The 25,507-nt window shown below is 39.9% G+C and overlaps 1 protein-coding gene across 1 annotated transcript in view; it reads left to right on the top strand.

The window, feature by feature from the left end:
* Window positions 1-25,507, top strand: part of AIM1 (absent in melanoma 1) — a 308,315-nt gene that overhangs the window by 226,420 nt on the left and 56,388 nt on the right. Inside the window, exons 3-4 of the mRNA XM_006881177.1 lie at window positions 14,223-15,823; window positions 21,837-24,165. Of these exons, the coding sequence (XP_006881239.1) occupies window positions 14,223-15,823; window positions 21,837-24,165 (3,930 nt within the window). The remainder of the gene's footprint in view (window positions 1-14,222; window positions 15,824-21,836; window positions 24,166-25,507) is intronic.

Below are 25,507 nucleotides of genomic sequence, written 5' to 3'. Positions count from 1 at the left end.
ATATAATATATATTGTATATTCAACATAATTTCTAGATTCTCTTCATCTATATGTCTGTCATTCTAAACTGTTTGTATTATTATGGCTGTGTAGTAGGTTTTGAGATGCCTCCACCTTCTTTTTTTTTTTTTTAGAAGAACTTTGTTTATTCTGAGTCTTTTTCCTTTGCAAAAGAAGGTGGAAATTGCCTTTTATATCTCACTGAAGAATTAATTTGGAATCTGAATTGGAATTGTGTTGAACCTGTCAATTTAATTGGTAGGATTCTCATTTTCACAATGTTGAGTCATCTTCAAGAACAGGGTGTATTTTTTCCCATTTAGTTAGGTCTCTTAGTTCTTGGATTAGGGTTTTGTAGTTTTCCTTATAAAGATCTTTTTGGGTCTCTAGTTAGGTTTATTCCCAAGCATCAATCTTTTGGCTGCCTTTTGTAAATGGTGTTTTGTTTTTAGTTTCTTCTTCCATGCTTTCTTTGTTGTTGTAGAGAAATACAACTGATTTTTGTATGTTGATCTTATATCCTGCCACTCTATTAAATTCATTTATTAGGTCTAACAGTTTTTTTGTTGAGTCTTTGGAGTTTTTGGTGAACACTATCATCTGCACATAGTGACAGTGTTGCCACATCTTTCCAAATTTGAATGACTTTATTTCCTTCTCTTGCCTTATTGACTTAGCTAAAATTTCTAATGCAATATTTAATGGGAGTGGTGATAGTAGGCCGCCTTGTCTGGCCCCTGTTCACAATGGGAATATCTTTAGTCTTTCTCTGTTGAGAATGATGTTGTCTGTTGGTATATATATATATCACTATGTTGAGTAGATTCCCTTCTATTTCTATTTTGCTTAGTGTTTTTATCAAGAAGGGTTATTGGGTTTTAAAAAGAACTTTTCTGTATCGATCAGATTATGTGGTTCTTGTTCTTTGCTTTGTAAATGTGATTAATTACATTAATTAGTTTTCTTATGTTGAACCATTGCTTCATTCCTGTTGTGAATCCCACTTGGTCATGATGAATTAATTTTTTATATACTGTTGGATTCTATTGGCCATGATTTTGTTAAGGATCTTTGCAATTTATGTTCATGAGAGATGTTGTTAATAGTTTTCTTTTTTGGTGACATCTTTGACTGGTTTGGGTATTTAGGGTTATGTTTGCTTCATAGAATTACTCTGTGAGGGATTCTTCTTTTTCAATTTTTTAAAATAATTTTAAAAGAATCGGTGATGATTCTTCTCTGAATATTTGGTAGAAGTCACCTCTGAAGCCATCTGGACCAGGATTTTTTTTGTGGGTGAGTCTTTTTATGGCCTACTCAATATCTTCTTTTGTGGTGTGTCTGTTCAAGTGTTCTACATCTTCTGTGTTAATCTGAGTAACATCTGAGTGTCTAAAAATCTCCATTTTCTCCAGGCTTTCAAATATATAGGAGTACAGCTTTTCATATATTCTGATATTATCGATTTAATTTTGACTGATTCTATTGTGATGTCACCTCTTTCATTTCTTATCTGAGTCATTTGTGTCTTGTTTTTGTTTTCTTTTCTTAAGTTTGCCAACAGTTTGTTTATTTTATAACCTTTTTGAAGAACCAGTTCCTGATTTTATTTATGGTTGGTTTTCCTGTTTTCTATCCCTTTGATTTCAGCCCTTGTAATTTTGTCTTTCTGTTAGAGGCTATGGGATTAACCTGTTGTTCTTTTATTTGATGGAGGTGTTGCTTTTCTCCTTTCTTCTTTTTTAATGTGTTTGCTTATTGCTATATACTGATCTCTGAGGAGTGCCTTAGCTGGTTTTGATATCATGTATTTTCTTTTGTTCCACAGAACTTTTTGTCCCCAGTTTTTATTTGTTCTGTAATGTAGTCATGCTCAAGCAAGATCTTATTTAGCTTCTATGTGAGTGTTCTCTTTTCCTTTATACTCTTGTTGTTACTTTCTATCTTTATGGCGTTGTGATCTGAGAAGATACTTTCTATTATTTCAATGTGGGGGTTTTTTGTTTGTTTTTTTTTTTTTTTTCAATCTATTGAGACTTGTTTTAATATGTGGTCCATTCTGGAGAATGTACCATGTGCCCTTAAGGAGAAGAAAGTAAACTGGGTTTACTTAGATGTCTATGAAGTCAAGCTGCCTGAATGTATAGTGTAGTAACTCTTCATCTTTGTTGAATTTCTTTTGACTTGACCTGTCTTCTGGTGACAGTAGTGTGTTGAAATCTCCTACTACTTTTGTGGTGTTATCTATTTCTTTCATCAGGTCTGTTAACCATTGTTTTATGTGTTTTGCAGGTCTATCATTAGGTGCATAGATGTTAACTATGAATATGTTCTCTTGATATATTGTGCCTTTAATCAGTATATAGTGACCTTCCCTGACCTCTTCTGATAGTTATGATCCTGAAGTCTATTTGCCACTCTAGCTTTCTTATGGATGTCATTTCCTTTTTTATGTTTTTCTCACTCTTTGATTTTTAGTCTTTTCCATGTTTCTTAAATATGTCTATTGTAGGTAACATACTGATGAGCTTTGTTTTTTAATCTATTCTGCTACTCTTTTTCTATTCATCAGTGTGTTTAAGCCATTCAGGTTGAGTGTGATTATTGATAGACTAGGTTTTACTGTTGCCATTTTGCTCCTTCCTTTTTCTGATGTTGCTGATTATTTTGGTCTGTCCACTTTCCCCTGCTCTCTCTGTGTAAAGGACTTCACTTAGTATTTATTTTTCTTTTCTTTTTTAACCAGAGAAACTTTATTTCTATTCTTTGGAACTTCTTTCTGTGTAATATATTGAAACTTTTGTTTTTAAAAGTGTTAGATTATTTTTATCTCCACATGGAAACATATTGACTCTATCAGATGCTTCTTTTGTGTCACTGAAATAGTCTCTGACTTTTCTTGTCTATCAATGTAGTCATCAGATTGAATTTTGTCACCAGATAGGTATATGGTGATGTGATATGATGTGATGTGGAAGTTATGCAATGACCCCATGATCTGATAAAGCTGTTGTAAACAGATCTAGGGTGGAATGCAATGCCTTAATCTTATCAGGGTCCTGATCTGATGGAAGGGGAGTTTCTATAGAGTTGGTCTTATTTGTCACAAATTCCTTAAGTTCCTGCTCATCTACCAATGACCTAATTTTTCCTTCTTATTTGGTGGATAGCTTTGTTGGATAGATGATTCTTGGCTGGCAATTAGTTTCTTTCAGTCTTCTATATGTAACATCCAATTGACTTCCTTCTCCCATGGTTTCTGCTGAGAAATCAGAACTTAATCTAACTGGTTTTCCTTTGTAAGTGACTCTTTTTCTCACATTGAATTTTTAGTATTCTGGCCTTGTCTTTGATTTTGGAGAGTTTGCCAAAGATATGTCTTGATGTTTTTCTTTGAGAGTATACTCTAGTGTTTACTGAGATTCTAGAATGTGTGTTTCTTGTCTTTCATGATACTTGGAAATTTTTCTTCTAGTATCTCTTCCACAATATTCTCCATCTTCCCCCTACCCACCATGCTCCTGTTGGGAATTCCAGTCATACATATGTTGTTTTGTTTGATGTCATGCCATATAATTCTAATGTTTTCTTAATTTTCTTTCTGTTTTCTCACTGTTTTTCTTCTTGTTAATGCTCATTGAAAACTTTTAACTTCACTCTGCAACCCTCATTGCATACTCCTCCGATAAAAATAATGCCCTAAAATATAATACTTTTCTTTTGCTTTTCAGGGAGAGGAGCAGACGGGGGTGGGGGGTGTTTGTGTGGGGAGAAGGGTGCAACAATGAATGAATGGAATTCCAAAATCTCTGTAGATGTTCATTGAAATGAAAAATAAACAACCTAAATTTTAAAAAAATCTCTGTCTCTCTCCCCGCCCCCCCTTGTGTGCCATCAAATTGGATCCGACTGGCACAGGAGGAGATTGTCCCTCCTTCTCCAGTGCAGCATCTAGTAGATTCAAACCACTTACCTTCAGGGTTGCAGTATAACTTCTTGCCAGTAGGCCACCAGAGCTTCCTATGTTCCATCTCTTCTAGTCTGCTTTGTTTGTGACTCCATCATGTAGAGAATTCTGGATTGTATTTCCATGTGTTTCTGTTGTTTCTAATACTGTGTTAATTGTATTTTTTGTGTCTAATGATGATTTTTCCCTTTCTTGATGCTCTTCACTTTGGCTTCTAGTCTTTCTACCAACATTTATAAGTTCTTCAGTACCAATTTTTGGCATGCCAAAAATTCAGTATATTTCTTCTGCTTTCCTGTGTCTGAGGTATTCATTAGGTCCTTAATTTGTTCTACTTTTTTTTTCTTTTTAAGGATTAGTCTTGTTGTGAAGTTTTTTCATAGTCTTTGGTCCTGCCTGCTGCTTCGTTGGCATTGTGTGAAATGGACAAGAGTATATCTTTCCTCTGTGAGCTGATAAAGTCTCTCAGAGGAGCTGGGAACTTCTCAGAAATCTTTTTCCTCCGCACTGAATAGTTGTTGCTCAATCGTCGTCTTGATGGTGGTCTCTGTAAACAGTGTACATGTATCATCTCCTGGGGCTGGGTGAGAGGGGCCACTTCTGTCTTAGTTAACAGAATCTTTACAGAAAACTTTTTTAAAGTGTACAGGAATTCTTTTAAAAAGAATATTTGGATATTCTTGAGCCCTTACATTACTATATAATTTTTTTAAAAACTGGGGGCATTTGCCATCTTTCCTGTATTATATTTTGTTATTCATAAATACGTTGTTGCTTGTCATTAATTTAGGTCTTTTTGTACCCTAAGAATATAGTGAATTATGGTTACTGTGATTTGGAATAGACTTGGCAGCAGTAGGATTATTAATTCTCCAAAGTGTTTTGGTACTTTTGCTATAAAGCTCCTATACTTGTATTGCATTTATTCCTAAGTATTTAATAATTTCCCTTAAGCTCTGGTGAATTATTGAATTTTCCCCCTAAATTTAACTTTCTAACATCATTACTGGAAGAATCACAATGTAGAACAACAATAAACTAGACATTATTGACAACCCATTACATGAAGCAAAACAAAACAATATGATATTCAGAATTGCTGACTTTGCAGCAGAGAAAATGTGCATAATCTTTGTAGGAGGACCTTTGGCAGTACATAAGAAAGGCTTCTATCACACATCTGGCAGTTTGCCATTCTATGATAGGTTGAATATTGCTGTGATGCTGAGAGCTCCACTACCTGTATTTCAAATGCCAGAAAGATTCACAATCCATCATAGTGAACAAGTATCAAAGGAGCTTCCAGACTAAGACCAACTAAGAAGCAGGGCTGATATCCATTTCTGAAACAATGAGCCCTCAAACCCTCTATGAATAGCAGTGGAACTTTGTCCAAAATAGTGATGGAAGATGAGCCCCTCAAGTTGGATGGACTCATATTATGATTGAGGAAGAGCTGTTTCCTCAGAGTTGTAGTTAATGTTATGTGCCATTGAGTTGATTGCAAATCATATCAATCCTATGCACAAAAGCTCTCAACCCTGCCCTATCCTGAGACAATCTCACTGTCTGACACACCCCCATTACGTCAGTTACTGTGTCAGTCCATCTTATCTAAGGTCTTCCTCTCTTGCACTGTCTCTCAGCTCTTCCAAGCATGATGTTCTTCTTCAAAGACTGGTTCCTCCTGGCAACATACTTAAAGTATGTGAGATGGAGCTTCAAAATCCTTGCCTCCAAGAAGAAACTTGATTTCACATTCTCCAAGACAGGCCTATTTGTTTTCTTGATAGTCCATGGTATGTTCAATACTTTTCTCCAGCACAGCTCAATGGCATTGATTCTTCTTCTGTTATCCTTAGTCATTATTCAGCTCTTTGATGCATAACAAGTAATAACAAAGATCATGGCCGGGATCAGGCACATCTTATTTTCTAGCCTAATATTGTTGCTCTTCAGCATTTTGTAGAGATTCCTGACAACAGATTTTTCTGAAGCAATTCATCGTTTGATTTCCTGGCTGCTGATGCCAAGAGTGTTGATTTTGGACCTAGGTAAACTGAAATGGTTAAAAAAATCTCAATCTCTTCTCCATCTACCATGGTGTTGACAATTGGCCCTGTGGTAAGAATCTTTGTTTTCCTGGTGTTCAGCTTTAACCCATAGTGAAGAGTGCAGTTCCTGACCTTCTACAGCAAATGTACCAAGGTCCTCTTCAGTTCTGGCAGATGAAATGAGTACACAGAATCACTGTATGGGGAAAAAAAAATCCCACAACTGGCTGACACAGAATAATTTCATGAAACAACATATGATCAAGGGGCATTGGTGAGGAAAGAGAAAATTCAAGCTTTTGATGCAGTTGGCAGAAAACAAGCAGCACCCCCCAAGGTTCCAGGAATTGATAGACTACCAATTGACATATTTCAACAAAGAGATGCAACCCTGGACATGGTCATCATGTTGTTCCAAGAAATCTGGAGAACAGCTACTTGGTCAACTGACTGGAAAAGATCCATATTTATTTCTATCCTCCCCCCACCAAAAAAGAGAGAGAGAGAGATGATCCAACTGAATGAATGTGGAAATTATCAAACAATATCACCAATGTCACATACAAGCAAAATTCTGATGATGATGATCCCAGATCACCTGGAAAAGCAACAAAGAACTACCAGAAATACAAGATAGGCACCAGGGACATCATAGCCAGTATCAGATGGATTCCAACTGAAAGTAAAGAGTACCAGAGAAATGTCTATCTGTGTTTCATTGATTACAAAGACATTTGACTGTGTGGATCACAAGTTTTGACTAAAATTGGGAAGAATGAGAGTCCCAGAACATTCTATTGTGTTCATGTGAAATCTATACTTGGACCAAGAAACAACCATCAGAACAGAGCAAAGAAACACTACATCGTTCATAATCAGGAAGGTGTGCATCAGAAATATATGAATATATCTTGCTTATCTCCATACCTTTTAAATCTGTGTGCAGAACACATCATTTGGAAAGCTGGGCTTTATAAGGAGAAATGTGGCATCAGGTTTGGAGAAGACTCATCCACAACCCACGGTATGCTTGCTAAATCCTCAGTGTAGAGGCTACCTTAAATGACACAGATGGAATAGAGCTTTCTATCAGTGAAAGACTTTGATTTCTTGAAGAAGCACAACTCAAAATTAGGAGTCACAGCTATAAATATCCATTAATAACTGGGCCAAAGTGTGAATCTAGGAAAATTAGATGCTTTCATAAATAAAATAGAACCCATGAATATCAATATACTAGGCATTGGTGAGCTAAAATAGACTAGTAATAGCTAGGTTTTGAATTAGATTGTCCCATTATGTGTTCTGTTATGAATGACAATTTTAAGAGGAATGGTGTCATATTCATCATGAAAAAATATTTTAAGAACTATCTTGCAATATAATGCTGTCAGTGATAGGATAATATCCATACACATATAAAAAGACCTGTTAATATTCTGTTATTTTTATATGTCCATCAGTCACTAAAGCCAAGGATGAAGTTGAGAATCTCTACCAACTTAATGCAGTTTGAAATTGGTTGAACATACAGTCAAGATTCTGTTCCACATGTTGATTGAAAAGGTATGGAGATAGGATGCATCCCTGACATACACCTTTCCTGGAGGAATGTGGCATCAGGATTGGAAGAAGACTCTTCAACAACCTACGTTATGCAGATTACCCAGCAACCTTGCTTGCTGAGACTGATGAAGATCTGAGGTGTTTGCTGAAAAAGGTCAAGGACTTCAGTCTTCAATATGGATTGAAGCTCAACACCAAGATACAAAGATTCTCACCACTGGGCTAATTGGCATCATCATGATAAATGAAGAAGAGGATGAAATTGTTAATAATTTCTGTTTGTTTGGTTCCATAGCCAACACTTTTAGCATCAGCAGTCAGCAAATCAAAATACTCATTGCATTAGAAAAATCTGTTATCAAGGACCTCTACAGAGTGCTGAATAACAACAGTATCAGTCTAGAGGCTAAGGTGCACATGACCCAAATCATGGTCTTCACAATTACTTGTTATGCATCAGAGAGTTGGACAATGACTGAGGATGACAGAACAAGATTTGATGCCTTTGAGTTGTGGTGCTGCAGAAGAGAACTGAACATACCATGGACTACCAAGAGAACAAACAGGTCTGTCCAGGAGATGGTAAAACCAAGCTGTTTCTTGAAGGCAAGGATTCTGAAGCTCTATCTCACTTACTTTATGCATGTTGCCAGGAGGGGCCAGACTTTGGAGAGGGACTTCATGCTTGAAAGGGTGGAAGGCCAGTGCATTGAGAGGAAGACCCTGGGTGAGATGAATTGACACAGTAACTGGAGTAATAGAGGTAGGTGTCTCAGGGACAGTGAGATTGTCTCAGGATAGAGCAGAGATCAGAGCTATTGTACTTATGGTCATTATGATTACACTCAATAGCACATAACAACAACAACAGCAGTCAAGATGCATTAATAATAACTTGTGACTGGAATGCGAATGTTGTTGTTGTTGTGTGCCATTGAGTAGAGAAAGGCTTATAGCCACTCCAAGAATAAAAGATCTGAAACCTGTTCTATCCTATGACATCCTTACACTTCCTCACACATAAAGGTCCACTGCAGTAGTCACCGTGTCAATCCACCTAGTTAAGGGTCTTCTTCCAACCCTCCACCCTTCCCAGCATCATGTCCTTCTCCAAGAAATAGCTCCTCCTAGCAATATGCCCAAAGTATGTAAGATTAAGCCTCATCATTCTTGCCTCCAAAAAGCACTCTGGCTGTACCCTTTATAAGACATTATCTGTTTGTTCTCTTGGCCATCCATAGGATGTTCAGTGTTCTTCTCCAAGATCACAGCTCAAAGACATCAATTCTTTTTTGGTCATCTTTATTCATTGTCCAGCTCACAGATGCATAGAAATAACTGGAAAGACCATGGCCTGAATCAGACATACCTTAGTCCTCAAACTGACACCAATACTCCTCAATAATTTGGAGAGGATCCTAACTGCAGATTTTCCCAATGCAGTGAGTCTCCTTATTTATTGACTGCTGGTACCAAGGGTGTAAATTGTTGATCCAAGCAGATGAAAGAAACTGTTGACAGTTTCAATCTCCTCTCCTTCCATCATGGTACTGCCAGTTGGTCTAATGGTAAGAATCTTTGTCTTCTTGACATTGAGATGCAATCCATAGTGAAGGCTGCATTTCTTGATCTTCTGCAACAAGTGCTTCAAGGCCTCCTCACTTTCAGCAAGCAAAGTTCTGTCATCTACATAACACAGATTTTTTATGAGTCTCCCTCCAATCCTGATGCCACACTCCTCTTCATAGAGTCCAGTTTATTGGATAATTTACTCAGCATACAGATTGAATAGACATGGAGATAGAATACAACCTGACACACTCCTCAGTTCCAAACCATACAGTGCTCCCTTGCTCCATTCACACAACTGCCTCCTGATCTAGATATAGGTTCTGCATGGGCACAATAAAGTATTCTGAGATTCCTATTCTTCTCAATGTCAGCCACAACTTGTTATGATCCACACAATCAAATGCCTTTGCATAGTCAATAAAGCACAAATAGACATCTTCTGGTATTCTTAATTTATTCCTTATTATTTTCAAACAATATATTTAATATCTTTTTCTTCAATCTCCAAACCCATTTTAGACAAAATACTTCTAAATTGAAAAAGAATATTTTAATTGGTAATCTGGAAAAAAGATTATAATACATTTTTGCTGATGTGCTACAACATTTTTGGACATATGACATGTGGTATATTAGTAATTAATCTTATGTTTTAAGATTTTCACTCCTTGTAGTTGCAAAGGTAACATAGTTATAATTGATTTTGATGATTTGTGGATTCTGTAATAAGAAATTAAATTATTTGCTAGAATTTATTTGTAACCCCAAAATCAATACCTTGGTGCTTTCCTGGTTACTGTGGCTACAGGAAGAATGTTGAAAAAATTTGAGTTATTCACTAAGGTGGGAACTACAAAAAGGTCCTAAGATTGCATGGACCAGCTGCCACTTCAGATCTAAAAGCACCCAATCCAGTCTTTGCTGGACCCCTGCCCATGCTGGAGGAGGGTCTAGGGGGCAAAAAGCAGCCTGATCACCCTGAGGACATTTTGGCAAAAAAATTCCTTTCTACTACTGATTGCACCAAGGTTGGTCTTTGGTCCTAGGTTTGGTCATTTGTAGTGCTAGGGTTAGGACTACAAACTCAGAATTTCATGTCTACAAAGGTGCCTACTGATATTCTTTGGACAATTTCCAAGCTTCTAATTTCCCCTTCTCTATCTGCTGAACTTACTTTTAAATGAACATTAGAAAGAAAGAATCTCAGGCTGAAAAGAAATGGGTGTCTAGTTTTTGCAAAGACAGTTCTTTAAAAATGTGACTATGGATTTTGCTCAGTAGGAATGGAGGCATTCTGAGCCCAACCCAGAGGCTCATGTTCAGATGTGTCTGGATATTCATAGGCTTGGTCTCTCTTGAGAGAAAAATACAGACTGTCTAAAGTAAAGGTATTTTCAAATGCCTTGGAATTTCCTGTTGATTAAGACCTGTGCTAATACAGCTGAGCAGGATGGATTGTGTTTATGTTATTTTCCAGAAAAAAATTTTATTTTAAAATAAATTTCATTAAGGTAAGTTTGCATGTTGTAAAGTGTACCCATTTTCAGTGTAGTTTGATTACTTTTGACATGTGTGTAACATCCCCAGAATCAATATATATCAATATACATCCCCAGAATCAACATATATCAATATATCATATGACTCTTCCCAGTCAATTCCTCCCATTCCCTAGGTATTATATATTGAATTTGCATTTTCTATAATGTCATTTAATAAAACTATACAGTACTTAGCCTTTTTTGTTGTTGTTGTTTCTATTGTTGTTGTTTTATACTGTCGAATCAGATCTGACTGGCACAGGAGGAGATTGATTGCCCCTCCTTCTCCAGTGGAACATCTGGTGGATTCGAACCATGGGCCTTTCGGATTGCAGTGCAGTTTCTTGTCACTAGTCCGCCAGAGCTCCCTTAGTGTTTAGCCTTTTGAGTCTGACTGTTTTCATTTAGAATATTGCTTTAGAGATCCATCCATGTTGTTATGTGTTTCTGAAATTAATTGTGCTGGGTACTGTTCTGTTGTAAGAATGTACTACAGTTTGGTTTCCATTCACCAGCTGATGGACATCTAAGTTGTTTCCACTTTTGGGCTTTCAGGAACAAAAGTGCTGTGAACATTTGCATATACACAAACAAAACTGTGTAATCCTAGGCAAATCTACAGAGCAGCCTGCCTAGCAGTAAATAGGCTACCCTGCTGAGCAGGGGGAGTCAAGCAGTTGATGAGGCCAAGTTATAAAGAACAGCCAGGTTAGTAAAAAGCAGTGATAGCCAAACAGAGGGGGAGGGGTGGAAAGTGCATATTGAGTGTAGGAGCATAGAGAGGACTGATGGTCAAGCATCTTTCAATGCATGGGGAAATGGATTGCACCATTATTGACAGGACAGAATAATACATACACTTAGTTGTTTTTAGTTTGAAATAGGATGGAATTGGGCCAATAGGGCTTTTTTTCCTGACTAATTCTTCAGGACATTTCAGAAGGCCCTTCTTGGAAGTGGAGCTAAACAATTCTATCTCCAATGTTAGAAAGTCTTTACTGGCTTTTTGGACCTTGGGTCAGAATAAATAATCTTGGCAAACAGCGATAAAGAATTCTACCTTAAGGTTTGTTGGGAAGATTAAATGAAAAAATATGTAAATCACTTAGCAAGTGTTTGGTGCATAAGGAGAACTCCATCAGCATGAGTTTTTGTTGTGTACTGTGGAGTCGGAACCAACTGATAGCTGACCCTTCAGCAGATTTTCAGAGGCAGTAAATAAAAGCATGGGCGGAGACTGTCCATCTTTTTCCTACAGCTAGTAGATTCAAACCGTGTGCCTTTGGGGTTTTAGTGCAGCTTCTTAGCACTTGACCACCAGAGCTCCTTAAGTAAGTGTGAGTTACTATATTTAAAAATCATGTACTCTGAGTAATAGAGAATCCAAAGATAGTCTTTGAAAAATTAGAATATTTTAATATACTCTCTCAGAAGTGATGCAGTAAACTCTTTGAATATTATTTATATAATCACTGAAGAATTTGTTTACTAATAAAAATCCAGTTAGATTTTAATCAACACACCAGTCACAAAAACTGAGAGGATTTGTACCACTGTGCTGTGCCCTCACATAGCAGACATTTTCCTCTCAAACTAGAGTAATCATCTCAGGAATTTGTCAGTAAATCCAGTTCTGTCTGTGTTTGTGTAAGAAGAAGGAGCCTGGTGGGCTAGAGTGTAGACCCCCTAGGGTTGTTCACTTAAAGGTCAGAGGTTGGAACCACCCAACAGCTGGCTCTGGAGGAGAGAGACGGCCTTCTCTTATCAATAAAGCCTGGGAAAATATGGATTCAGGTGCCACATCAGTATTGATTTGAGGCTGTGGGGAACTCATTCTGTACCTGTGTGGCCTGGAATCTTCTGGGCCAGTTTGTTGTGTGTGTGTGAATCTGTGCCTGCTGAACCTGTTCCTTGTGGTGGAATTAAAAAAAAACACAGAAGCAGAGAGCTTGGGTATAAGTCCTGATTTATTCCTTCCATGATGTGAGTCTTACATTTCCAAGTTTTCTTTTCTCATCCCCCTGGAGGGGTATCTGTACTTACCTCACTAGGCTGGAGCAGGGATTACAGAACAGTGCTCAGTAAACGCTGCCGATCCTGTTAATTCCATGCTTTATTTTATAGTCTTATTCCCCACTTCCCCAACATTCATTGGCATGTAACTGAATGCACTGGAACTACTTTAGTAATTCAGAAACCATTCCCAACTACAGTCAGCTTTGTAAACACTGTTGTGATTCTTAACTTCCCTAGAAAGATAGGGCCTTCTTCAGCTGCACCGAGGCTCAAGCTAGCGACTTTAAATGATTTCTTTTAAGGAATTTGACTGAAATTATTTAAATGACTGTAATAAAAGTAAGTCCCGAGAGTTCAGTGGGGGACATTTACACTTGGAAAACAAAAGCCAGTTCCCTCCCACTGGCAAGGAGGCTGCCCTTTCCCAGGTCGGCCTCCTGCGCTTCCCGCCGCGGCTCACTGTCTCCTCCCCGCTCCGGGCAAGCCCAGGTGCCCCGGCGCCCATTGGAGGGTTTGTCTTTATTGATTCATTCAGCGCGCTGCCGCTTCCGGCACCAACACCAGGTGCAGGCCTTCTCCAGGTGACTAAGAAGCGCCTTTCCCCACTCCTTCTCTATGGCGCTTCCCAGCGCATTTAGTTCGTCAGTGGCTCCAGACTGAGGCCCGTGGTCTTTGGGATGCTCTCCTGGGCGCACTCGGAGCCTCAGAAGGGGGCGAAGTGCAGGCTAGAGGGTTTCCTTCTGTGCTACGGGTGGGTGTGCGAAAACGTGGGTCCTTCCGTGGGTACCTCCTTCCGGATGCCTTGCGCTGCTCGGTACTGACAGCCAAATCCCTCCTCTGCGCCAAAAGTGCCTGCGAGAACAAGCTGGTATTTGAATACCGCGCGCTTTTCCTATTGGGGAGTCTCAGGTCTCAGGCGCTCACCTTTTGTAGGGCGGGATCCAGGTATTGTATTCTTAAGTGTTTTTTTTTTTTGTTTTTAAATGCTTTCTTTTGGCAAGTCGTTCTCTAGAAGAAGGCTGCTGGCACTGTTTCTTCCATTCTGATCTTTCTTTTTTTTTTTTAATTTTTCCCCCCCATTCTGATCTTTAAAAACGTTTTAGAGAGCAACTCCACCAGGACAGTAATACTATAGTGTATTTACCCTAGCCTGTTTGAAACGTGCGTATATATTGAGAAAAGGATTAAAAAGCAAAGTCTTAGAACTAGGGACAGTTTATTCTGCGTATGCAATGATAGGAACTGTTAAAACTTCCTGGAGTCTGGGAAGGTCCCAGTTAAAGAAAATGCTATTCTAAGTAGTACTAAAAAGATATGGTGTTTAAGCAAACGTCAAAGAGAAAAAACTAGGGCTTGTTTTGTTGTAATGGACGTTACAAAGACACTACTCTAATTTTCCTATGGGACACTCTGCTGTATTATCATTTTGGCTGTAGTTTACAGTACTAAAGGAAAAATTGATTCTCATTGTTGGTTCCCCCCCTTCCCCCCCTTTCATTTTTCAGTCCAGGGCACAGCCACCAGAAGAGAGCAGAAGAAAGCCAGTTTTGGGGAAACTTGGCCATCTGTTTACAGCAGGAAGGAGAAGGAATATCCGAAATGGAGCAGAAAGTCCCACCAGCCCAAATGCCAAACCAGTCTCTCCCAAAAATGTGACATCGTCTAAGCTCCAGGAGAGGGAGAATGAGAAGCGTAAACCACAGGGCGGCCAACCAGCACCAACAGACACGTGCCAGGAGCGCTCCACTTCGGAGGTGGAGGGAGAGCCCCCAGAGAGTGGTGTGCAGACAGCCCCCCAGGACGCCGACTTGTCACCTCGCCTGAGCAGCCACACAGCGGAGGCAGAGCACCAGTGCCATGAAGGTGATTCATCCCAATTAGAACCTGTGGAGGCAGAGGGAGAGACTTTCCCAGGTGCCACCACCGCTGCCAAGCAGTTGCATTCCTCGCTAGAGAATTCCTTCAGGCAAGAGGACGCAGAGACGCCCGCACGCGGTCCAGGGGAGGACTCGTCGCCAGGCGCTGGCCGAGAACAGGAGGCACCCCGGGATGCGAGGGGTGTGCCAGGGGGGCCCATTGCAGGAGTAGGCGAAGCCCCTGGCCAGGTCCCTGAGGTGTGTGCTGAACGAGGTTCTCTGGGACCCCAGGACGCGAGCAGCCAGCACCCGGAGGAGGACGCATCAGCCCCACCAGGTGACCGGTCCTCCGAGGGTGCAGAGAATAGACCGGGCTCCGTGCAGTTAAGCGACAAAGCGGGGTCTGGAGGGCGCGCTCATCCCTCCAAAGTGCTAACTTTGGACATCTACTTGAGTAAGACTGAGGTCTCCCAGGTGGACGAGCCGGTTGTGACTGGTGCTGGCTCAGAAGATTGCTGCGATTCCGACGACATGGAGAAAAGATCTTGCGGTCGCAGGTCCGGGAGGCGGAGGAAGTCGCAGAAGTCCACCGACTCCCCGGGCGCAGATTCCCCGGGCGCAGACGCAGCGCTGCCGGAGAGCACAGCCCGGGACGAGGCAGTGTTCGACGACGAGGTGGCGCCAGACGCCGCCACCGCCACCGCCACCGCCACCGAGAGTCTCCTCGCGGAAAAGAAAGTGAAATCGCCGCCGCCTGGCCCCGAGGGGGGCGTTGCCCCTGCAGCGAGCCCAGAGTCCAAGGCCAGCCCTGGCCTCAAAGGGCAGCCCCGAGGGGAGGCGGACCGGAGCAGGCAGCCCCCAGCCTCATCTCCCACCAAGCGCAAGGGCCGGAGCCGCGTCCCCGAGGCCGTGCCCACCATACCGGCCAGCAGTTCACGGACTCCGGTCAAGGAGGTGCTCCCAAAGAAGACGCCCGACGCCGGGGCGCCTGTCCGGGGCGCTGCGGGGGAGAGCGGCGAGGAGGCGGCCCGGGTTGTTCCCCGGGAGCTCACGGTCAAGAGCAGCTCACTGCTGCAGGAGTTCAAGCCCGAGCACAGGAGAGGCTCGCTCCCCAACCACTTCGACAGCCGGGGAGAGGGAAGTCGGAGTAGAGACCCGGGTAGATCCACAGGAGCGTCTGACGGCGAAGGCTTGAGGCCCCGGAACCACTTCGGTGCTGGCAGGTCAACGGTGACCACCAAAGTGACCCTGTAAGTAACTGCAGACCTGGGCCGGGCAGGGCTGCCTTGTCCGCTCCAGCACAGGGGCCCCAGGAGAGGTCAGTGCACTGGGCATGAACTGGCTGTGCATTGCAAAGTCTCTTTGTTGAATTTAACATAGTGAAAGGTCTGTTGACACAGCTAAGGTTTAAAAAGATGTCACATTGGCAGGCCAGTCAATTGTTAATTCCATTTTCATATAAGACCCAAGTTAAATGAATATGAAAAAGAGCCATCAGTCTGAAGTTAATTGTTTACATAATAATAGAAGTGAGGCTGCATGGTGTGGCATGAGCTAATTCTGTTCTTTATTCAAAATGAACACCAGCATTTCTTGGTAAAATCTTGAAACACTGTTCATGTAGTGAATTTGAAAACTTGCCATAGTCTGTACAATATGAACCAGTAGCTTTTTTTTTTTTTTTTTAGTGGAACTCAGTGCCTTATTGACGGAAACTTTATTATTTCCTTGTATAAGTGTCTGGATTGCTTCTTACCCTATGTAAAGTTAAGGAGGCAGAAGAGATTTTTGCCGCTACATTGAAAAGTAACTTTTAGTTATTGGAATGAAGAGAGATTAGTGTTGTTACTGGAAGAATATTCTAAATAAAAGGATATATTAGAAAAATCATGGCCAGCAATAGACAGTGTGACCTTTTCATAGTTCACTGAGGTTACCTTATTGATTTTAGAAATCTGTACCTGCTGTCCATGATATTGTGTGAGATATTATGGGAACTGGAAGATAAACATGAAAGAACTACTGTTCAGTACATTGCCCTTTAAAAATTTATAGTCCTGCCTGGCACACAAGTATAGACAAATAACTAGATGAGATGGTGTCTGATTAAGTGGCTGAATAGATGCAAAGGCTTGTGCTGTAGAAGGGAGGAAGAAATCACAGTTGGTTTGTTTTGTTTTGAGTAAGTGGGGCCTGTGCCTGGATGAGGAATGTGGTTTTGTGGGTGGTCTGGATAGGGAGGGCATCTATTCAGCTATCCAGATCCTCCCATGCACCATGATCTCCTTCCAGGTGTGGAAAATGAATACCCACCCTTTCTCATATTTGCATTTATTTACAAGAGTTGATACTTCCGTATTATATTTCTTGAACTGAAAAATTTTATCTGACTTTTTGAATTTTTGGGTAAGTGAGCTTTAGAGTAGGAGGGGCATTTGGTAAACAGTTGAGAGGGAAGTGTACTTAATGAGTAACTTGAACTTTCTCACCGGTTGCTAAGCTGGAGAGCTTTGATAGAGTCAGTTATTTATTCTGTAACAGCCATGGTATGTTGGAGAAATGACATGAGTGAATGATGCCCATTATTTGTAGAAGATCAGTATGACTGAATGTTCATACCCCCAGCTTCACTTGTCTTCCAATCAGAGCACACTGGTGGAAAAACCAGAAATGTTACAAGTGTTAAGCAGTAGGGTAAACAAACAGCACCAAAAGGATCTTACAATAAAGCTTTTCTTCTTGTGCTGGTTGGTGGAATAGAAATAAACGAAATGTCTTTTTCCCCTCACCCGATTGTTGAACTCTTCCAGATTTTTTTTTTCTTTACCAGACAAAGTTTATATAATTTTTATTATGCAGTGTCCTGCCCATTGTGAATTTTCATTCTGTTGAAATGGAACATTAATCATTCTTTTTCTGCACCTTTGATCTATTTCTGTTTGAATGATAGAATTTTGTCCCCACTCATCAATTCTTATGACTGTCTCAGGAAAAGGTGTTAGGTTATTTTTTTAAAAATAATTTTGGACTGAGAACTAGAAAACTACTTTGTATCACCCCAAACCTAATGATTATGAAGCAGCATGTTTCTTGAAACTGTTAAAAAATATTATTTAAGTTCTCTACTAAGTAATAATGGTGAATGTTGACAATCTTAGAATTTAGGATTAGGAAAATATTCCTTTCACATTATTACTGTAGCTTTTTTTCCTTATTATTTTCCCGTAATGAAAGCATTACAACATGAATTATAGAAGCCTTCCTTTTAATCGTCTGAACTAGGTTAATTGTAGTGACTCTTGGTAGGAGAACTTTATAGTACAGAAAGTTTGGCTGTAAAATGTATTTTGATCTTAGTATAAATCTTTAATATGCAGTTATGTATTTCCTGTCCTTCAGGGACCTTGCTTGCTCACCTCTAGCCTTGTCCGTTCACATCTTAGGATCTTTGACTTGAATACTGCTTTTTGAGCACAGGTGTTAAGATATTTTTAAAGATCTCTTTCCTGCATCTCCCATGAACTAGTAGCTCCTTATGTCTAATCATATGAAGGGTTCTAAAGATGTTGTCTTTGAGGAAATGATTATAAGCTGATTTTGCTTTCTAAGTTTAAGATAGAGGCCCACAGCTCGAGAACTTGGATATTTTATGGAACAATTGGAGGAAACAACACCTGATATTCATGGGCATACATATCCAATTTAGTATTTTAATAGATCTTTCCAAAAAAGAAAATCTAAATTATCTGTGTTGTGGCTGGGAAGGACTTGAAGGTCTCCAGGTCAGTCCCCTCATTTTATCCAGAGGATAGGTGTTTTACTCAATGTCATACCTCCAGTTCCTGTAAGAAACATGAAGCTTCGCAGATCTAACCTTCTAGGAAGCCCTGTTTTCACAGCCATCAATCCCTGTGGGAGCCTGGGAGCCAGCTCAGTGTTTCTCCACTTTTTCCTCTGATTGAGGCAACCTCTAAAGTCTCATTCTGTTCTCATATTGCTGTAATGACAATTCCTTGACTTCTTGAATGATGAAATTGAAAAGAATCAGAGGAGGTCATTCAAGGAATCTAGTCTCACACACTTTGGGCATGTTGTTAGGAGGGGTTAGTCCTTAGAGGAAGACTTTGTTGCTTGCAAAAGTGGAGGATCAGTGTAAGAGGAAGATCCTCAACAAGATAGATTGACACAATGACTGTAGCAATGGGCTCAAGTATGTTAGACATGGTGAGGACGGCAGTGGATAGGTTAGGTTTCAGATCCATTGTTCTTAGGGTTGCTTTAGGTTATACTTGATGTCATGTTGACATAACAAGAAGTCTGATCTTATAAGGACATTGATGGTTCACTGGTAAAATTTTCACCTTAGAGCATCTTACAGCCACTACCTGCCAATGCTGGCTTGTTTGTTACTCTAATGCTGAATAGCCTTCAACAGAGCTTCCAGACCCATATGTACTATGAAAAAGGCATGGCAATCGACTTCTAGAAATCAGCCACCAATAAAAATGCTACAGATCACAAAGGTTTGCTTCCAGGCTGATTGTGAAAGTGGTAAAGAAGTAGGTTGTCAGCCAGGGCAATGGAATGCAGGACTGGGCAGTGTTTTGCACAAAGGGTTGCCATAAGTCATGGGCTGACTCCAGTTAGCAACCACAACCACAAGAAGACTGGCCTTCTCTGAAAAAGCAGAATAGCCTACTGGTTGGGAACATGACATTTGTAACAGGGGATCCTGGCTGCAGATCATGGCTGTATCTGATCTGTGTAGCTTACCTTCTCTCATCTGTGGTTTCTTCATTTTAAAAGAGAATGTGAAAAATTGTATATTAGGCAAACTATCTAAAGCATTTCTCAATCAATGAATAGAAATCACTGAGGGTCTGTGGTTCTTATTTATCTCTCCTAACAACCATCTATTTTCTAAACCACTAGATCAGTGGCTTCGATTTATTTTTTAAAGCTGTCTTCCAGGAAAGCTTGTATAAGATGAATATGTAAAGCACATTCATGGGCGTATTCTAGATGAAAGAAGGGTAACCCAACTCTTAGTCCCAACCACTCATAAACCTAGTCCTTGAAGAGAATGCCAAGAGTTACTGCAAGCATAACTTGGGGAGTTAGAACTCTCTTCTGAAACACCTAATAAAATTCATAGCTGGAGAAGGTGGTATCCAGAGAGGTAGATCTTTAGTGTAAAAGCACGCACCAGAGTCAGCTAATGCCAAACAGAGAACAATGCATTTCTCAGAATAAAAATACTGTACTTTTAAAGACTTATTCTTTTTATTTGAAAGTAATTATACCCTGGAATTGTAACAGAAAAAGGGGCCACTTCCCCACCCCAGGAAATGGTGACAAAAGAATAATTGTGTAAATTACACAAATATAATTATGTAATTGATAACTTATGGTACATCCTTCTGATAGACTTGCATCATATACATTAAAGTAGTAAGAAAACTTTTTATGTTAAGTAATTTTTAATAAAGACATCAAGCTCTATGAACAGGATAATCTCAATTCTATTAAAAATATAACTGCATAGGAAAATACTTGAAATAAATGAAAATGTTCAGGTTTATTCTCATGCATGGAATCAGGTTATGATCTTTTATTTTATAGATCTTCTAAATGTCTGTGAAGGAGTTTGTATTAAGAAGGCATCATCTGTGGAATGTTTCACTGTGAAGTAAAAGGCCTTGAGCATCTGTTGGTTCGAACCCACTGATTGCTCACTGGAAGAAAGATAGGCTACCTGCTGTCATTAAGATTTGCAGCCCAGAAACCCCATGGAGCGTGGCTTAGTCAGACTGACTCAAAAGCAGGGAGCTTTGAAATTGCTATAGAGAATGCATCTTTATAATCAGACAATATTATAAAAAAAAAAAGAGAATTTTAAAAATCCTAAGAAATCAGTAATAGAAAAATGCTTTTCAGAATCTTACCTTTTGAGACATATTTTTAAATATGGTGAATTTCGGAACAGAGCTGAAATGAAGAGAATACTCATTGCTGATCACTTAATATTAGAGCATAAGTTATGTTCCAAATGGAATACATGTGAACTAGAAGTGACAGTTTGATGTGGGATCAGTAAATATGTATAAAAAAACAAAACTATGGTGAAATACAATGAATGAATGAAAATCCAAAATCTCTGTAAATGTTTATTAAAATTAATAAAATTTTTTAAAAACCTGTGGTGAAATAAAGATTTACATAATTGATGTGTGGGAAAATGATACTGTTTAAATTCTGCATTTGAAATATGGAAGTACATTAAGTATTTTAACTTGTTCTCAAACTTCTTCAGGTCCTGTAGTGTTGTTTTCCAACTTCATTGCCAGTCATTTTAAACTGACTGTGCTGGAGTTGATTATAAAACTGCCCTGTAGAATTTTTTGCCCGATAAATCTTTATAGGATCAGGCCTCATCATCATTCTCCTGTGGAGAGGCTGGTAGGTTTGAGCTGTTGTCCTTTCAGTTAGTAACCTACTGCTCCACAAGAGCTCCTCTGTTCATACATATTAAAAACCAAACAAACAAACAAAAAACTCACCTCAAACTTGTTGCTGTGGAGTCAGAATGGATTCATAGCAGACCATTCATTTGTAAGCATTTTGTTGTTGTTGTTGTATACCATCAAAGTGGATCCAGCTGGCACAGGAGGAGATTTGAACTGCATGCCTTTGGGATTGTAGTGTGGCTTCTTGCCCAGACCATTCATTTGGATTTCCAGAGCTGTAAATTGCACTGGATAAGATTATCTATCTTTCTCTCTTGTTGCTGCTGGTGGATTTGAACCACCAGAGAGGTGTGGCCTTTGGGGTTAACAGTACAACTCCCTCTGGACTATGCTCCCAGAGTTCTTGTGTACATGTATTAAGTACTCAATATATTTTTTCAAGTAAATTAAATTCCACCTTAATATCTTTTTTTTTTTAAATTTAGGTTGTTTATTTTACATTTCAATGAAGATCTACAGAGATTTTGGGATTCCATTCATTCATTGTTGCACCCTTCTCCCCACACAAACCCCTCCCCCCTCCCCCCAATATCTTTCTTATATAGTCTCCTCATTCCTCACAAGCAAAATCTTCATTAAAAATAGTCAATGTGTTAAGGATTTTTTAAAAAGTTTCATAAAAAGCAAATGTCATGCAGAAAGATGTAAACTTTCATAGACTGGGAAATAAATTGGTCTTTGTGTTTACTTTCTGAAGGGAGGCCATTAACTCTATCTTACTGCTTTTTTCTTGCAGCCCTGCCAAGCCTAAGCATGTGGAACTAAATATTAAAAACCCCAAGAATCTTGACAGTTTGGGAAATGAACATAATCTGTTCAGTCAGCCAGTTCACAAAGGAAACACTGCCACCAAAATCTCCTTATTTGAAAACAAACGGGCAAACAGTAGCCCAAGACACACTGACGCTCGAGCCACCAGGAACATTCCTCCTGCTAATAAAACATTTGTTGGGCGAGCAAAGCTGAATTTAGCCAAAAAAGCCAAGGAAATGGAGCAACCTGAAAAGAAAGTAGTGCCAAATAGTCACCAGAATGGTGTGCTGGTGAAGGATACCCTTGTAGAAGCCAAAGTGTCTGGTCTTGAAGAGGAGACTGTAACTGGTAGTCCCAGCATTAGAAGACTAGAAGGAGAGCCCAGCAAGGATCAATCTCTCAGTTCTCAGTTCACTCAAGGGGATAAAGCAGATGTGCAAATAGATGCAGTTGTTACTACTCTGGAGCCTGTTGAGAGCCACAAGCTTTTGGAAGAGGACAGCCCGAAGGCCCCTGACAGCAAAGGACTTGTACTTGAAAACAGGACTGATTATGCACAAGACAGTCTTGTGCTCCTTGATACCAAAGGATCCCCTCCAACAGCCATGCCAAAGCCACAGGATATGGTTTCTGACTCACAGCCCCCTGCTGAGTCATCTTATGAGCCTTCTCTTTCATTGTCTGCACCCGCTCTTGTGGATACTCCCAAAGACATTTGTGCTGCAGATGCCATTAGCAATGTCTCATGCACTGATAGAAAGGTGTTAGAAAACCACAATGGATGTGTTTTGCCTGTGTCTCATCAGAACAATGAGAATGTGGCCTTTTCCAAAGCTGGAGGAACAGAAAGAGAAGAAGTAAACCCTCCTTTGTCCACAGAAGCTGTGGAAAAAGAGTGTCCATCCAAGGTCCTTGTCCAGGTGAGATCCTTCATGCTCCCTGTGGAGAACACGCAGGATGTAAGCTCCCAGATCATCTCAGATTGCTCTGAAGTTAGAGAAGTGCAGTTGCCAAGTTTTCATAATCATGAACATGAAGTAGTTTCTGTTGTAAGTGGTGCTCCCCAGAAAGAGGAAGTGCCAGGCAATAAGAGCACATCGCCCAAACACACCCATTGCAAAGAGGAACATGCGGCAGAATCTGGCCCACAAGCCATGCCCCTAGAGTCAGGAAAAACACTGCCTGTCCAGACTCCAAGTCAGGGCAGCACAACAATCCTTATAGCTGGGCCCAGCCCTGCCGACTCTCCTAGCCTCAGAAATAACTTGGAGGGTTTGCACAAGCCAGATACAAATGTAGTTAATGGCCAGGGCAGCCCTGTGGGTCCTTTGAACATTTCTGCCTGTAGTGACGATAGTGTATTAGATTCTTCTTCTGATATGGAAAAATTCACTGAAATTATAAAAAAGATGGACAGTTCGATTTGTGTGCTCCAGAAGAAAAAGAAGAGCCGAGTGCCCAACTCTCCTGCCCCTCACTTTGCCATGCCCCCGATCCATGAAGACAACTTAGAAAAAGTGTTTGATCCCAATGTGTTCACCATTGGTTTGGGGAAGAAAAAGGAAAATCAGCCAGAGATGTCACCAGCTTTACATCTGATGCAGAACCTTGATGCAAAATCCAGACTGAGACCCAAACGTGCATCCACTGAACAGAGCGTCGTCTTCAAGTCATTGAGCTCTAGCACTAATGGGAAAACGGAACCAGTGGTGGCTCCAGAAATAAATGACAAAGAGAACAGAGACACCACCAATGGTGGTGTTAAGAGATCCCGGCTAGAAAAGAGTGCACTTTTCTCAAGTATGCTGTCTTCTTCTTTACCACAAGACAAAATCTTTTCTCCTTCTGTGACATCAGTCAAGACCATGACTACGTCTTTCAGCACTTCTCAGAACAGTTCTCTTTCTTGGTCTTCAGTACAGCCCTTGATGGAGGGTGCCCCACCCTGTGCTTCAGACAAAGAACAGCCACATCTGCCCAGTAACTCCTTAAAGGTCTTCAATTTTGACTCATCAACTACATCACACTCTGGTTTAAAAAGTCCAACCTATATGGAAAAATACCTGCAAAAGGAAGGCACCAAAAAAGAACTGGATTTAAGAAGCAACCTACATTTGCCAGAAAGGAAATTTTCTGAACTTTCAAAACTTAAGAACAGCGATGATACGGAAAAGACCAATCATATTGAAAGTGTTCTTAAACCAAGCCTGCCAAACTTTGGAAACAGTGACACAGACTTCACGGGGCTCTTCAAACCCAGTCGCTACGACCCAAGCATTTCTTTTTCTGGAATGTCATTGTCAGATGTGTCAGTAAGTAGCAACATAGTGTGTTTTGGGGATATTTATAAAATAAGAGGCAAGAGGGAGAATGAATAGTTCTTGTGTGATCGTTTTCTGTTAATTCATCCTATACTTGAAAACTAATGTATAAGGACTCCTAAGAACAGAGGTATGAAAATTCTGCTCTGATGGCATTTGGAGCTTAGCCTCGTTACTAAGTTGTTTATGTATTAACACACTTTCTACATTATATTGTGAAAATTGCTTTGAGAGTTCAGAAACAGACAAGTTGCTTTCTCTATGTGGTTTGTTTAGAAATGATCAGTACTATACTGGTAGTGACCTCATATTTTAAAGATTTGTACTTAGCTTCCTTTCACTGAAAAGGCCTCAGCTAAGGAATCCCTTTCTTTGCTCAGTGGGATTCATTCTTATAAATAGAATAAAGAATATTGGCTTACACTGAATTTTTCTTCTAAAATTATAATGGAAAGGACAGAAAAATATAATTTTGAAGAACAACTAACTGAAATTTTTCTATCTTCTTTAATCGGAATGTCAGTGTTTTTTAAAAAGTAAATCTATAAATTTGTGCCCTTTTGTTACGTAGTGTAATAGTCAAGGAAAACAGTGAAAGAGGAAGGCCACCTTCAGAATTCTGAGATCAGCCCTGCTGGCCCAGTGGCCATCGAGTTGTGGTGACCCTGTGTATGTCAGAGCAGAACGGTGCCCCCAAGGGTCTTTCTTCCAGGCCTTTTTTCCTAGGTACCTCTGGCAAGAATTGAACTTCTTGCCTTTTGGCGAGCAGTTGAGCTCATTATCTGCATCACTCGGGGGCCACAGACATGGATGTACCTCTGCTTTCCTGTATGGCTTACCAGTAAACCAAGCTATTTGGCAAATATCATCCTTGAAATACTCATTTATCCATACTGAGTCCTTTTTCTTGGATGTGCATGGAATGTTTTAATTGGTATATTGGCATTTGCTACAAGCCTATTAAAGATTGTAGTTTTGGAAGTTCTTTCAAAATGTATAGTTGGGTATAGCAAAGCCTCAAATCCCCTTTCCATGAGATTCCCTGAATGAGGTTCTCACACTTTCTGGCTGCAGAACTTATGCTTTTAAAACTTATTGGGGACGTTGAAAAACTTTTGGTTATGTGGGTGATGCTTATCAATGTTTACTATCATAGAAGTTGTTTTTTTTTTTAGGTAAAAAGATATTTATTGATACTAAGTGATGTAACAGCTGTTTTCCATATCTCTTAATAACTTTAAACATTATTTCTATAACAGTTTCTCAAGTAATAGGGTCTAAAGAACAAAAATGTTTAGATTAATATACAAAATCACCTTAGGGAATTACTGCA

This window comes from Elephantulus edwardii, unplaced genomic scaffold, assembly GCF_000299155.1.
Source record: "Elephantulus edwardii isolate Elephantulus edwardi_28Jun2011 unplaced genomic scaffold, EleEdw1.0 scaffold00013, whole genome shotgun sequence".
In the NCBI taxonomy this organism is placed as follows: domain Eukaryota; kingdom Metazoa; phylum Chordata; class Mammalia; order Macroscelidea; family Macroscelididae; genus Elephantulus; species Elephantulus edwardii.
Note: the sequence above shows the minus strand (reverse complement) of the source record. Positions and strands in the feature narration are given on the sequence as shown.